This window comes from Mytilus galloprovincialis, chromosome 14, assembly GCF_965363235.1.
Source record: "Mytilus galloprovincialis chromosome 14, xbMytGall1.hap1.1, whole genome shotgun sequence".
NCBI lineage: Eukaryota > Metazoa > Mollusca > Bivalvia > Mytilida > Mytilidae > Mytilus > Mytilus galloprovincialis.
Window position 1 is genome coordinate 49,444,228 of NC_134851.1, and position 15,934 is coordinate 49,460,161.

Here is a 15,934-nt window from a genome sequence, read left to right on the forward strand (position 1 = left end):
GTAAACCCAGGTGACCTTACTGAACGACCGTGGGAAAATCATTCATGATTAAATTTGATGTGGAATGATTGACAGTATTGTGCGGTCTCTGAGGCTCTTGATCGAGCTCCATTAACAATTGATTTACGAGATTAGAAATTTAATCCATTTACATTCATGTAGCTGTAGTCTTCTTTAACTATTTTATGTTTATATTTATCAGTCATTTCCCGTATTTCCATTTAAATAATATATTTGGAGATCTGCTTTGAAGTTCGGAATAAACACGGCGTACGTTATATATATTGTATTAAAAAAAAAGATTGTTTCAAACAGATTAACGGGAAATATACATTGATACTTGTATAGTTTGACGTTTCTTTAATACTAGTAGTCAAGTTGTGAATTTTCCTTCTTTTTTTTGTGTGTCTGCCGGCGTAAGGTTGATGGTATAGTATTACTGAATAGAACGCAAATAATAACTCAAGAAGATTACGAATCAAGACCCAATATGACAATTTACAATGTATTTGAATATGGAATAGACGATCTGATTTTTTTTGTTTCTATGTCGTAATTTTCTGTTTTTTTGTCGTCGGTAGAAATGCAAATATTCTATTTAAATAATTGAAGAACAAGAATGGAACAAGTGAATATGAGATTTAATTCATTAATAAAACAAAATGTATGGCATGTAATGATGATGATATATTACACAGTTTAAACATTTTATGATTTAATAATGTCACACATTTTTACACGTTTTTAACACTTCCTGGTGGCTGGTTGGACTGGTCGACGAAGATACTGGTTCAACTTCTCAACGACTAAAGCATGATAGGCTGACTCTGTGTTGACTGATGGGAAGAGTGCAGTGACATACCTCTTAATCACATTCTTTCTGTTGTCTTCTAATGGCCTTTTGCTAAGTTTACCACCGCCCCTGTACGAATAGTGGATACGTAGTTGATCTGAGGTGAATAATTCCGGGAAAAAGTGCTTTAGCAATAAAACCCCAAACGATCCAGGGTTTGTTCCACAGTTGGAATACTTGCTGAAGTCATCTTCTGTTAGACGCATGTGCTCGGGAATGTCATTGAACAAATGCATAGGCATGACTATGCGTTGCATAATTGGCTGAGGTTGAGGCGAGTCTGGTAACGATGATGTAGGTGTAAGTGGCAAATCTGGCAGAGGTTGGGGAATTCTCGGCGTTGTGGGTGTAGCTGGAGTAGTTGGTAGTCTGATTGGAGCGAGGATTGGAGTTATTGGTAAAGGCGTAAGATGGGCAGTTCTCTGCTTTGTAGCTAGCTCTTTTATAATATTGCCTTGCTCTTTAATAATATTGCCTTGCTCTTTAATTATATTGCCTTGGTTTATCATTAGTCTTTCCATCTCGGCTATTCTGGTGTTGGAGAGTTGCATCTGTTTTTCAATAGCTTGAAGAGACTGCTGTATTGAAAAAGCAGGTGGGTCCTTGTTGGTTGGTGTTGTTTGAGTAGTAGCTGCTTTACACACTGGTGGCGGAGTTGCTGGAGTAGTTGGTGAAGGTGGTGTTGGAGCCAAGAGATGAGGTGGAAGTTCCGGCGAAACTGACGGCGACCTGTACTGATACGGGTCGCTGGTCCCCTCTCCTGTGCTCAGCATGACAGCAAGTTGTTTGACTCTTTTAACCTTAGGTGCACGACGAATCACCCTTTTTCTTTTGCGTATAGTATACTCTGTATCTGGTTGCGAGTCAGGTGAAGAAGCTGCTTTAGCTGGCGAATCTGGTGATGATAGTGGCGATGACGGAGCAACTGCATGCTCAGTTTCTTTCTGTTTCATAAGGATGTAATCACCCGTGTCTAATATCTCAGCTGTTTCTGGGTTGTCGGAGCTAGTGCCATAAATGACTGGGTACCGCTCGCCGATGCGGACACGGCCTTCTGTAACAATCTTTATTCTAGGACATGTATAGATAGTGTCATCATCATACTTTACAAGAAAGTGACTGAATTCTCGTGTAGCAGCTCTGATAGCCATACTGATTATAATGATTAATGAAAAAATATAGTTATATTTATATTAAATTATTATAAATCTTATTAATGAAAACAGCTCAAGTAAAATAAACAGTCTTTGAGGAAAAAATAAACAATCTTTGAAATAAAAACATTCTTTGAAGTCAGAATAATATTATGAGTTCATTTCAGGACATCAAACAATCGCACAGCTTGTGTGAATTTCCTTTGATATAATTATACTTTTATTCAATACTTAATTTCCAATTAAATTTCAAAAGTTGATTATTAATTAATAATTATTTAAGTATTTTTTATTTTAGGTCAATATTCGTAACACCTCATTTAATAACTCATATATGGAAATTGTTTCATTTTATTGTCGAAGTAGGTAAATTGCTAATAATTTTCAGCCTTTGATATACGCCAGTGACAAAACTTATGTAATGTATTTATGGGGGTCTAAATGGAGGTCCTTTGGTTTAATTTTTAATTCCATTAAATTTGTATTCATTTTCTCTATTCTTTAAATTTTTTGTCCATTATTCTTTATTCTTTATATTTAAGGACCTCATAATTCTCAGAATATCTTTATATTTATTTCTTTTTTTGTTTTTCCCCCGTTTTTATTTTAATATATATATATTTATAAATTAATTAGATAAGAAAGATACTTTCTATGTATATTTATAAATTATACATAGAAAGTATCTTTCTTATCTTTTAAGTTAAGATGATGGATAATGAATATCTTAATGATCTGAAATTAATATGATCAATTAAGAGTGAAAACAATATAGATTTATGAGTAAAATATCTACATCCACGCATTATAGTTTATTAATTTATTTAAAGTATATTTAGTTGTTTTGTTGTGTATCCGTTTTTTATGCATCTTTAATTGATATGAAATATTCTTTTACAAAAGTCGTATGGGGCTAGTGTCAGTAACACACGATTTGAAGTTCCAACTTTCTTTCTCACGATTAATTTGACATGTGTATTAATGTAACCAGATGATGGTCTACAGGTGTTCACCCAGACAAGTCGACTCCTGGTCATTTCCCGTGCAATACACATGCCATGTTAGGGGATGCATTTAAATAGCATTTGTAAATTTAACTTATCAGTATAGTTCGATATCTTCACATACCATGCCGAAGTTTAAGCTTACACATCAAGACAACCTAGAAATCATCGCTTTGTATAGACAGAGCTGGCCAGTTTATGCCATTGTAAATAAGCTAGCCGCCAGAAGCATAGATGTTACCTGGGGTACCGTTAAACATGTCATTAAAAGATACCAAAGTGGCAAGATAGGCTACGACAATTTGAGCAAGGAAGAAGAAAAATTACCAACTTTCCAATATATCACTGATCATGATGTCAACTTTGTAAAGAATGCTTTGGCTAAAAAACCTACTCAAACGTCTACCGACATTCAGCGTCTTTTAGCAGACAAGGGTACACACACCAGCAAATCAACTGTCAAAAAAGTCATTAAAGCAGCCGGTTATACAGCTTCCTCACCTAGATATGGACAGATGGTTCGAGAACCTAACAAGTTGAAACGGGTTCTGTTTTCTAAGGCGGCCATTGCCGACAACGATAACTTTGACAATATAATCTTCACTGACGAATGTTCCGTGCAACTGCACGATAACAAGGTTATCATCTACCGAGAAAAAGACTCCGTTGCTCCAGTTCTACCTAAACCTAAGCACCCACTGAAGGTACACGTTTGGGCTGGTATAAGTCGTCGGGGGACCACAAGTATTCTGATATTTGAAAACATCATGACATCAGACTTCTATATCAACTCGATACTGGTGACAGGCCTAATACCATTCATCAACCGATTATACCCTGACACTCACCGATTTCAGCAGGATAATGACCCTAAGCATACTGCAAATGCAACAAAAGACTTTATGAGGCAGCACAATATTAACTGGTGGGATGTTTGGCCAGCAGAGAGTCCCGATTTTAACCCAATAGAGATGGTGTGGAGCATGATGAAGTCTAGATTGTCCAAAAAAGAACCAAGAACAAAAGAAGATCTCATCAATGGCATCAAGTCTGTTTGGAGAGAAGATATGACCATAAACATCTGTAACAATTTTATCGACCATATCTTCAAAGTACTACCGATAGCAGTTCAAGTAGACGGGCGAGCTACGGGAGATCTACCCAAGAAGATATTCCCAGAGAGATCCAGTGGCAAGTCTCTCAAGTATTTTGATGACAAGCTGAAAACACCAGAGTACCAACTGAAAGTCGTGGGCATGAAGCTGAAATGAAGATGAATGCAAGATTACATCAATTCAAAACAGTCCTTTTAAGGGCTACTTATATTGTACGAAAAGAGTCTAACAATTGTTGTTTAATACATATCAAGTACCAATTTTATTTTATTAATTCTCATATCCACGATCATGTCTTTATTCGGACACCTCTTTTTAAGTTAATTAAGTTCGGAAATACCCATCAGCATGAAATTTAGTTTAAATGAATAATTCAAATACATTTTTTTTTAAATCCGCTAATCATGATTAATTTTAATTCCAACAAATAAACATCAAAATTAAAAACATTCGTGTATTGATTGGCACAATTCTTAAAAATTGATTTAAAAAAAGATTCACGTGTCAGCAAAATTGTTATTTCCATTACATGTAAATTTAGTAAAGTTTGTTTAATTTTTTTATAAATATTAATGTTCACGGCTAAAAAGATATTGTAATAAATAAAATAATTGTTTAAATAGCAAGCACGCCTGATCTGGCTGACCAAAATGTTTAACTTTCGAGTAATGATTGACAGGTATGAACTTTGATAAATAGATGTGGAGGCTCCGGCGGGGAACGTAATGTCGAATGGAAAATGATAGTTTAATTAATTTGTTTGTTTATAAACTTTAGAATACTACAATCAGCTTTTTAAACTTTTATATAAATACTAGAATCCGAAATATGTTCAGGGCTTTATAAATATTGTTATAAAAAGGTAATTGTTTTAAAGGTTGACGGAAAATAAGTTTAATAGTAAGTAAGCACGCGGGATCTGGTTTTAACATGCGGGTATGGTCATTGATAAATAGATGTGGAGGCTCCGGCGGGGAACGTATTAATGTCGAAAGGAAAATGATAGTTTAAGTAATTTGATACTGCAATAAACTTTTAAAACTATAATACGGGATCAAGTTTATTTTTGATTGATGGCTCAACATTTTTTATGAAAACTTCCATTGAAAATCGTCCTGGTTTTTATTATGTTGAATAATATGAAATATTTACGATTAGCAATACATTGTTAAAAATCGTATTTTTTCCATTTGTATAACAACTTCACATACATGTACATGTAAAAGTTATATATCTTATTCAATTTTCATAAGTTTATTGAAGTTTTATTCAATATTTAACATTTATTTATCCTCTATTAATAATAAAATATATGTACAGGTAAAATTCAATTCTTATCAAGGTGGGACATATTTACGACCCTCCACTGATATTGCACAGGTAATATCACAGCAGGTGTTTATTACACAGGGACTACTGTCCGACTAGTCTGACATCTAGACGGATTAAGGCTTCCATAAAAATAAGTCCCTACCTGTACTGTACTTCAACTTTTGTTGCAGGAGGGATAATAAAATTATACTTTAATGTACGTGCATGGTTTATTTGTTTCAAAAACCATGAACACTTGGCCACTCACATGACTAATCATGCTAATTAAGATTTTTATTTAATTCTAATTCAGACTTTAATAATTTAAGTACAGCAAGCAGTCATTTGACTCTAAACAATTGACACGGACTGCACGAGACCCTCATAGTTGGTTAAGATCTTTTTACACACCCTGGACATGCTGGCGGTAGTTAACAATTGCAATGCCAACATAAACTTCAGATGTGATATACATGTACTGTTTTGTTAATTTCACTGAAACTAGAAATTCACATTATCCATATTGTTATTATATTAAAATGACTGATTATCGACTAATTAAAAGTATTCATGAATTCAGATATGATGCACTATTATTAGTAGTATTCACTGAAACTATGCATTTTCATTATTCCAAATTGCTATTTCAAATGAATAGTTATCCTGGGTATTCTTGGAATTCAGAAATAATGTACATGTATGATTGCACTTTTAATATTCACTGCAACTACGAAATTTTGTTATTCCAAATTCACAATTGATCATGATAATCCAAGGTAATTAGTCCTCCAGTAACGTGGTCCTCCTTTAATACAATTTGTAATTTTCCTATTTGTACAAGGCACAATTTTCTTCTTGTCCAATTTAATCAGAACATCACATTATCATCATGGAATAATGCTGCACGCCATATTCATAATTTCCAAAAACAATAGATACCTAGCATTAAATAATGAATTAATCCATTGTTTCACAATTTGCAGCTATACAGCGACTCAGTGACATCTATATTTTCTATGCATCAAAGTGCACATGTACTAGCAGGTGTCATATTCTATTAAAGTGGGAATCATGGTCAAACCAATACATATTCAGTATGATTCTACAAAATAAAATATACATTTAGACTCAAGTACAGTAAATGTTTAACTAATAATAAATATATAATACTACATGTATATACATTGTGCAATAATAAGAAAGTTAATTACAATAACTGTATTTACCTAGATAAAACTAGCACTTCTCATTTGATTGACCAAAAAATTCTAGCACTAATACAATTCTATTTTCAAGTCACTATTAACAAGAAAAATAAATCTTTTAAGGGGGTCTAAATTCTATATAGTGTTGTCTTTTTTCCTGCATTAATGATTTGTTAAGTGTGATTGTGTACTTTCATTGAAGGGTTACTGTCTCATTGAGGCTCACACCATACTTTTTTTCATCAATTCTTTAAAGTCAGACATCATGGACATAGTTATTCCTCTCTAAAACACAACAGGTTATTTCTTTTGTTTATTTTAATTATGTTTATGATTTAATATGAAATATATTGATACTACAAACATGACAAAGAAAAGTTTAAGGAACGAAAAAATAAAATAAATAAATGCCCTGTTACTATATACATGTAGATGATATTGACTTTACCTTTGTCCAGTGCATATAATGAATAAACCTTTGTGATGTAAAAATATTGTTCCAAGACTTAACCATCCCAGTTAATGTTTTAAATCCTTGAGTTTAATAATTTTTACATCTTTTGTGTTACCCTGAATACTTTTTACTTATTCATTTGTTATAACAGCTTGCATTAAATAATGCTTTGCAGCTCACTTTTTTATTTAATTTAGTTATTTACCCAATTTTATTTTAATAAATCAATATTCAGATTACTTTTAAAATTTGCATTTTAATATCCAAAATAATATATATCCTGCTGTTTCATATTTTTCTTAAATTATAATTTGTTTTGAAAAAGTTATCAAAATTTTGAAGAGGACAATTTTAATCATGATAATTTGTGAACATTATTATAAAATTGTATCATTATACCAATGACAGATTAAATATCATCCCCCAGGGCAATAAACTATTGTGTCTTAATTTGTATATTAGCTAGATCATGTATATAAGAATTTCTGATTATTACCTATCGCATATCCAGTGTTAACATCCTGATTATTACCTATTTTAATGTCACATTTGCATGGTCATATTCAGTAAATACAAATATTTTAATTGTTAATTTTGAATTTGAATTAAAAAAAATTGTTTTAGACTAAATTAGTAGATACAACACATACAATGCAGTTAACACAGTAAATTTTATGAGAACTTACTGGATAATACATACTATATCTATAAAAAATATTTTGAGCTTCATAAAATACTTTAAAAAAGTTTATACCATGTTAACATAAAAAAATATGCATACAGATAGATTTTTTTGTTATGTTTTCCTGACATATTGAATGTTTACATAAAATAATTATCATGATTATGTAAAAAATGCAAAAAATCTGCAGTCGTATGTGAATGCACATGATCAAAGGAGATGTGGGATATATCAATGATGCATCAACCCAACAGTTTAATAGGCAACAATAAAGTAATCAAAACACAATTGAATGCGTGTCGAAAAATATATATGACTTATGATTAGAAGGTCCTTAATCATTGCGGAATAAATATAATGACCATTGAATGTTACTACTTGTAAGTTAGATAACATGTATGGCACAAATGAATTTTGAAAAACAATGCTAACAGGGCACAATTTATATAAAAATTTCACATGAAAATACATAGTTTGGGTTCAAAGTATTAACAAATTATAGTGATTTAATATAAATTCTATGTTAAATCTAAAAAGAATAAAATTATGATGCTAGCTTTGCTCTTTTAATATGTGTTTTTTAAACAATGTAGTACATGATAAAACAATTACTAATTGAATTAGCACAATTTGTTTAATCAACTGTGTTTAAATGGCAACTGTTTATGACTCTGTGCCTTGTTTCAGGAACATTAATTTAATAATATTGTTTTATTTTGATGATTAATGCTATTTTAAACCATTTTTAAAATGTTTATTCACTTTCAATGCCTGGCATATGCATGCTATTATCAAATATATTAATGTTTTGTTGTCCATGATTTGAGAATTATTTAAAATCTAAATGAAAATGGACACTTGCTAAATAAGTCACTATTTAATCTTAAAGGTAATAATTTTCTTAACATTTTATGATCATATCATATGTGTTTGTACTATGCATGTTTTTTTTTTTTTTTATCGAAATCGTGACGTCACAATGCATTCTAAATAGAACAAAAACTATCAGCTGATAAAGCAAAACTAGGGAAATACTAGTAATCCAGCATAAGCATGATAAGAAACACATTTATATGGATACGTACATGTAAAGATCGGTTGGTTGTTGGTTATAAAATGTCCAGTGACAAGTATTTCATGCAAATTTATGACCCGAGTTAGCAATACATTAACATACAATATGTACACTACATGATGTATAGGTTAGCATGGTCAGTGGCAGATCCAGAACTTTTCATAAGGGACAGGGCCCCTGACTGCCCTTAGGGCACGGATCCAGTCATGCTTGAGTGATTCCCTATATAATCGACCAAAGGGCGGTGTCCTTCATGACTTTCAATGATTTATTATGAAGCACAACTTTAACATTGAAGCTTAAAGGTGGCTCAAAGCTTATATTTTCCCTGGAACATACAACTATGCACGAGTGTGGTAATATAGAACGTCGATTCATAGCTATATATAGCCTATCGGAGTATCTCAATATAGATTCCGTAGGATCAGTGGCGGATCCAGCCATTCTAAAAAGGGGGGGTCCAACCCAGAACGAAACAGGGGAGGGGGGGGGGTCCAACTATATGTCCCCATTTAAATGCATTGAGCGGCCAAAACAAAGGAGGTTCGAACCCTTGGAACCCCCCCCCCCCCTTTGGATCCGCCAATGAGAACACATTGTAAGGTCTGTAAGCCGACAAATGTGCACATTTTCCCTTCAAAATTATGAATCCATGATTATTCGATAGACATGCTTTAAAATATTGATAATTTCTACTCACCAATTGTATTTTCCAGCTCAGATTATTGAACATGTGGTCTAACATCTGTAGTTACCTGTGTAAAAATATAGTTTGCCGACCTGAGGTCCCGGTTTTTTTGTTTTTTTACCGACAAAAAATTAAAGTGGATAAATCGTTTACGGTGAAGAATTGTTTTCCGTTTTTAATGAAACTTGACAGATTTTACTAATTATTTTTTTAGTCATCGGAAATGTCCCTCTTGGTGTAATTCGAATTAAAACGGGTTTATTATGCTGTACAGTATTGGTAACTTAGTCATAATCTTTAAATTTATTTCAAGTACACCCTTGTACATTTTTCTATTGCGCAGAATTTATCAAATATGAATTTGAATGAATCCATTATCATCTTCTCATTCTTCTGCAATAATATTAAAACTCTATTTTAAACGAAAGCTTCTGGTTTTTAAAACCAGTTATGAACGAAAATGTTATAAAACAGATATTATAAAATAAAAAGTAAGGATATCAAAAGGATTATTTAAAGTCAAACGCACATGACTGTCAAAAATGAACGGACAATGCTACGGCAATAAATGTAAAACGACAAAAGACAAACAACGATCGCAAAATAAGTGAATAAACAGCAAAACAAGTTTACAATCGCACGATAGACGATAATAGTATAAGTAATGGACTATTTCACAACAAAATCAAATCTTGAGAGCCGTGTGAGACGTGATTTTTTTTTTACACTGATGGACTACCGTTACGCTAAAATATTTGTATTAAAACATTTACCGACTGTATCAACCTATGAAGTGTTTGTTTTAAACATTTAACGACTGTGTCAACCTTTTATAAGTTGTAATAAACATTTAATGACTGTGCCAACCTTTACAAAGTTGTAACAAACATTTAACGACTGTCCCAACTCTAAAAACGTTGTGACAAACATTTTTTGACTGCATCAACGTCTGAAAAGTTGACAAAAACAAATTTTAACTGTCCCAACTATTAAAAGGTTGGGACGGACATTATGCAACTGCCACAACTATTAGAAAGACTGTAATAAATAGATTTTGACTGTGACAACACCGTAAACCACTGCAACAGTTCTGAAATGACTGATGGTAGAATTTTTTGACTTTCACAACCCGTAGAAAAGTTGGGACAGACATAAATGAACTGTTGCAACGAAATATGACATATTTGACAGTCATTACTTGTCTTTTACAGACTAAGACAGTCGTACAACGACTGTTACTGGTATGGACAGTTGTTTTTTCGTCCAGTAGTGTAAACAGTTAATGTATTAATATAACAATATCAATGATAATTCATGTCAGCACAAGCAGTGCTGACTGTTGGGCTTGTGATACCCTCGGGGAAGTAAATCTCCAATAGCATTGGCATCGACCCAGTATTTATAAATAAACTCATCATAGACACCAGGACTAAATTTTATATATATACACCAGACGCGCGTTTCGTCTACAAAAGTCTCGTCAGTGACGCTCGAATCCAAAAAAGTTAAAAAGGCCAATTAAAGTACGAAGTTAAAAAGCATTGAGGACCAAAATTCCTAAAAGTTTTGCCAAATACAGCTAAGGTAATCTATTCCATGTATTCCTGAGGTAGAAAAGCCTTAGTATTTCAAAAAATTCAAAATTTTGTAAACAGTTAATTTGTAAATATAACAGTATCAATGATAATTCATGTCAGCACAAACAGTGCTGAGTACTGGGCTTGTGATACCCTCGGGGAAATAAATCTTAACCAGCAGTGGCATCGACCCAGTGGTTGCAAATAAACTCATCATAGATACCAGGACAAAATTGTATATATACGCCAGACGCGCGTTTCGTCTATAAAAGACTCATCAGTGACGCTCGAATTCAAAAAAGTTAAAAAGCCAAATAAAGTACGAAGTTGAAGAGCATTGAGGACCAAAATTCTTAAAAGTTTTGCCAAATACAGCTAAGGTAATCTATGCCTGAGGTAGAAAAGCCTAAGTATTTCAAAAAATTCAAAATTTTGTAAACAGTTAATGTATTAATATAACAATATCAATGATAATTCATGTCAGCACAAGCAGTGCTGACTGCTGGGCTTGTGATACCCTCGGGGAAATAAATCTCCAATAGCATTGGCATCGAACCAGTATTTGTAAATAAACTCATCATAGATACCAGGACTAAATTTTATATATACGCCAGACGCGCGTTTCCTCTACAAAAGACTCATCAGTGACGCTCGAATCCAAAAAAGTTAATAAGGCCAAATAAAGTACGAAGTTGTAGAGCATTGAGGACCAAAATTCTTAAAAGTTTTGCCAAATTTATATATCTCAGAAACTAGTTATCTTTTATACTCTAAAAATAGCAACAGTTATTCATGTTTTATTGACGCAAACAAACTTCATATTGTTATAATGTGTTTGATAATTGCATGTCACACCAGACTTAATCAGCATTTTGTTGTTTATTATGATTTGTTCAGCGGATCTATACATAGTAATGATTTGTTATGTGTCATTATGTAAAACACGTAGCAGGTCATAAATCAATGATTTACTGGTATTGCAACAATACATTGTGTGAAGGCTTCAAAAGATCTTAGAAGGACAATTTGCATATACAAAATATCTCCTCAATTCATTTTAATGAAGATTTGGAAATGAGATTTTGTTGAGAAATGTAAAGGGCATATCTCCCATGAGTTGCACGACACTTGTGATTCAGCAGGAAATAAAGTATCACATATATCATCATTTATTTTGAATGAAGACATATGCTCTTATAAATTAAACATCCCAATGTATGATAGTCTAAGAGTCATTAAGCTATAACATTGCTGAAAATATAATCACTATTTGAATTATGCATTTCAGTGTTGGAATATCGTAAGTATCTCGTAAATTTTCAGTTTTTTAAAACCGGTTTAAAAGTATTTTTACAAGTTTGATACATGCAACGTGTAAATGATGTTTTTTTTATTTTTCTGTATTTCATTATACAGTATACGGACTTAATAAAACTGTGTTTCAGATTCATTACACTTATAAAAGAAATCTCTCTGTTGTCAGTGCAAATAACGATTGACGATATAATTTAATACATTATTTTTTTTATATATCACATATTCAATTGTATATCACTGTTAAATTCCGTGGTATTGTAGTGATGTTATTTTATTTCAGTTTGGGGAAAATAAATCCATCTTAAACTGGCCAATATCTTCAGAAATAATTGCAAGAGAAGACGGGGGGAAAATACAGTCAGTTAATTACAGTTATTAAAGAATAAACTTAATAACATGGATGTTATAACGACACTCACTTAAACTGGCCAATATCATCAGAATTTATTGTAAGAGAAGACAGGGAACAAATACCGTCAATTAATTACAGTTGTGGAAGTATATACTTGATTACTTGGATGTTATAACGACACTTACTTTCGAAAATATCAATAAAGGACTGCAAAATGATGTGATTTATTTAGTCGTGTTAACATATGTGATATATACGGATTGTTGCGTTTTATGTTAACTGCTTGATACTTTTATTTGTCATAGTTTTTATTACGGATTTTTATAAAGACAAAAAATGCGTAGGTAATAATGAGATATGACAACTTAAATCAATTGCAAACGTTATGTTCGAGACATAGTCTAAGAAGTTCATGTCAGTGATATATAGCAATGTTTTAAACATTGGTAAGTATTAACTTTATAGTCTTTGAAGGAAGCATGTTGCTCTTTTATCAATGATATGAAATATTATAATTTGTCATTATAATATTTTCATCGGACATCTTTAAAAGATTCATTCGTTTTTGTCGATTTTTGTTTTCTTTCCAAATATCAAACAAACTTTAATTGGTATAGTTATTGTACACATGCATGTCAACTCTGAAGTGACAGTGCACGCATAATTCAACATGACGTAGTAAATACAACTTTGTTTATTCAAAATGTGTCTATATTTCACAGTTTTTGCCTAAGTATTTCATGATCATATCGTTTTAATTTTTTTATAACCAAATAACTTCCGGATTCAACGATGGAAAGATCTGAGGAACTTGGCAAAGCTTTAAATCTATCTATGTACTAAACATATATGCCATCTTCATTGTTTACCTTATCGTCGCTGGGCTTCCAAAATGTTGTAAATTCAAGAAAAAAATATCTCACACACAGGTTTTGAAAATATTGACAAAATGCATGCTTCCAAAATCTCGTATATGAACTTGAACATTTCTGTAGATAGCAGTGAAATGAAAACGTTGACATTTCCGGATTATCCGAGAACTTAAATTATTTTCACAAAAATAAAACAATGTACAATTGTTTGATTCCCAAAGCCATTATACAAAGATTTTTAAGTTTTCATACACCATTTTGGAAGCAAACTTTAAAAATAACTGACATTGGCAATTTTGTAATATGTCTTATCTCAAATGTTTTGGTTGGTCTAACTGTATGCTTTTTTGTAATATCAGAGATTTCCTCCCGCCCAGACCATTGGTGTTAAAAAGTATTTTTAGCCAAAAAAGTCATATACGACATTTTGGAAGCCCAGCGACGTTATGTATTATTAACGTACTGCATTTGATTAACTCAACTATTGCATTTGTTTTGATTTTGTATTTTTCTCTGTAAACTTGTATTAAGTTTTTTTTTATAATAGCATATCTATCTAACTATCTATCTTCTTAACTTTTTTCACGATTTATCTATCCCAAATCACAAATATAAAAAAACTGATAGCTAGGTCAATATCTATTGTTTTTTTCAGAGGCGTATTATATCGATTTATTTTCTAAATGTGTAATTTACTTCTTAAAAAGGCTCATTTAAGTTGTGCCATAGAAAACAATTATTTCCAAGTGTATACTACCGATGATGTTCTTATCATTGTTTTCTCTTTGTACCTATATTTTCTTTTGACTTTTTGAATCTTGTACTTTTAACACACTGTGGGCAACAATTGTATACCGCTATTCAAAATTCATAAATCGATTGAGAAAAACACAAATCCGGGTCAAAACTAAAACTGAGGAAAACACATCAAATAAAGTGGAGACCTACGATCAAAAATACAACATTAAAATGTAGCACACATAGAAACGAACTGTTCTATAACAATGGCCATTTTCCTGACTTGGTACAAGACATTTTAAGACCAATGTTTTCTGATTTGATTGACATGTTATGTCCAAACAAATCTACTTGTCCATTCTCAACGTTTTTTTCGAAACAAATAACTAGATTTTAACTCATGATCTAGCAGCAACACTTACAATGTTTCAATAAGGAAGATGTGGTATGAGTGCCAATGAGACAAACCTCTATTCAAGTCACGATTTGTAAAGAAAAACATTATAGGTCAAAGTCAGGTCTTCAATACGGAGCCTTTTCTCACACCGAACAGCAATTTATAAAGGGCCCTAAAATTACAAGTGTAAAATTATTCAAACGGAAAATCGAACGGTCTAATTTATATAAAAAAAACGGGAAACAAAAAACATGCATGCATCACATCAACAACCAGTTCTTTGTTCCGTTTTGTGGAAATACTGTGGATCAGTGTTATTCCTGCATACATTTTTCATATCCCAGCATATGCACATGTTGTTGTCAGCAATGAAATCCTTAATTCATTTTGGTGTACTCATCCAAACAATCAAGTGGTTTAAACATGAGCTAAAATAGTGATAGCACAAACATGGACATACATTCTGGTGCATAAATTTAGAATTTCAATTTTGAAATCTTCAGGCGTTATTAATTTTTTGAGTTTCATTACGTTCAGGGTTTATTTAAAAAAAAAAATCACCAAAAACTAAAAGACTCCATTGAATGTCATTCTGAAAGAGGCTTTTTGTAATCAGCAATATTTTTTGTATACTTATAAATTTTCTTGATTATGTTTCGAATAACAAAAAAACAATAGTTTTGCTATCGGTGTTAAATTATAAGACGTTTCTCTTGTATTGCAAGGTAGAAGTGTACGTACAATTGTATTATTTTTCTCATCTTTCATGAGGTCACATTATTTTTTGGTTTTTCAATTCAACATATTGAAATATATTTTTCATCATCGACTACAATATGCCAACTCAAACCATGTAGAATAAGGATACGTAGTATGATTGACAACGATCAAAACTATCCAACACAGTTAAAATGAAGTTGAAGTTAAAGATAACAATTATAATCAACTTTCGGCCTTCGACAATGGTCAAACACTCAGAATTCAGAGTCAACTTGTTAAGGGCCCGCCAAGTAAAATATAACAAACACTAACAACCTAGTTTATGACAAAACAATTTACGAAAAGTAAAACTGTTGTATAGAATATTACGGTCTTATATTCAAATATTTTCTTCGTACTTTGTATCATTTTTTGTTGAAA

General features: G+C 31.9%; 2 protein-coding genes and 1 long non-coding RNA gene across 3 annotated transcripts in view; 1 reads left to right on the forward strand and 2 right to left on the reverse strand.

Moving 5' to 3' along the window:
* Nucleotides 1-625: 625 nt before the first annotated feature.
* Nucleotides 626-2,048, reverse strand: LOC143059177 (uncharacterized). The gene has a single exon (XM_076232667.1). It carries the CDS (start codon nucleotides 2,002-2,004, stop codon nucleotides 745-747), a length of 1,260 nt encoding a protein of 419 aa, XP_076088782.1. The 5' UTR covers nucleotides 2,005-2,048; the 3' UTR covers nucleotides 626-744.
* Nucleotides 2,049-5,718: 3,670 nt separating this feature from the next.
* LOC143058685 (uncharacterized) lies at nucleotides 5,719-9,719 on the reverse strand. The gene is made up of 2 exons (XR_012973185.1): nucleotides 9,554-9,719; nucleotides 5,719-6,539 (listed from the first exon to the last, which is right to left on the reverse strand). It is a non-coding gene; the product is annotated as an uncharacterized LOC143058685 (long non-coding RNA).
* A 3,061-nt stretch (nucleotides 9,720-12,780) lies between these two features.
* Nucleotides 12,781-15,934, forward strand: part of LOC143058276 (mesotocin receptor-like) — a 54,424-nt gene continuing 51,270 nt past the window's right edge. The window contains exon 1 of the mRNA XM_076231750.1: nucleotides 12,781-13,233. The gene's annotated coding sequence lies outside the window, so the exon portion shown is untranslated. The remainder of the gene's footprint in view (nucleotides 13,234-15,934) is intronic.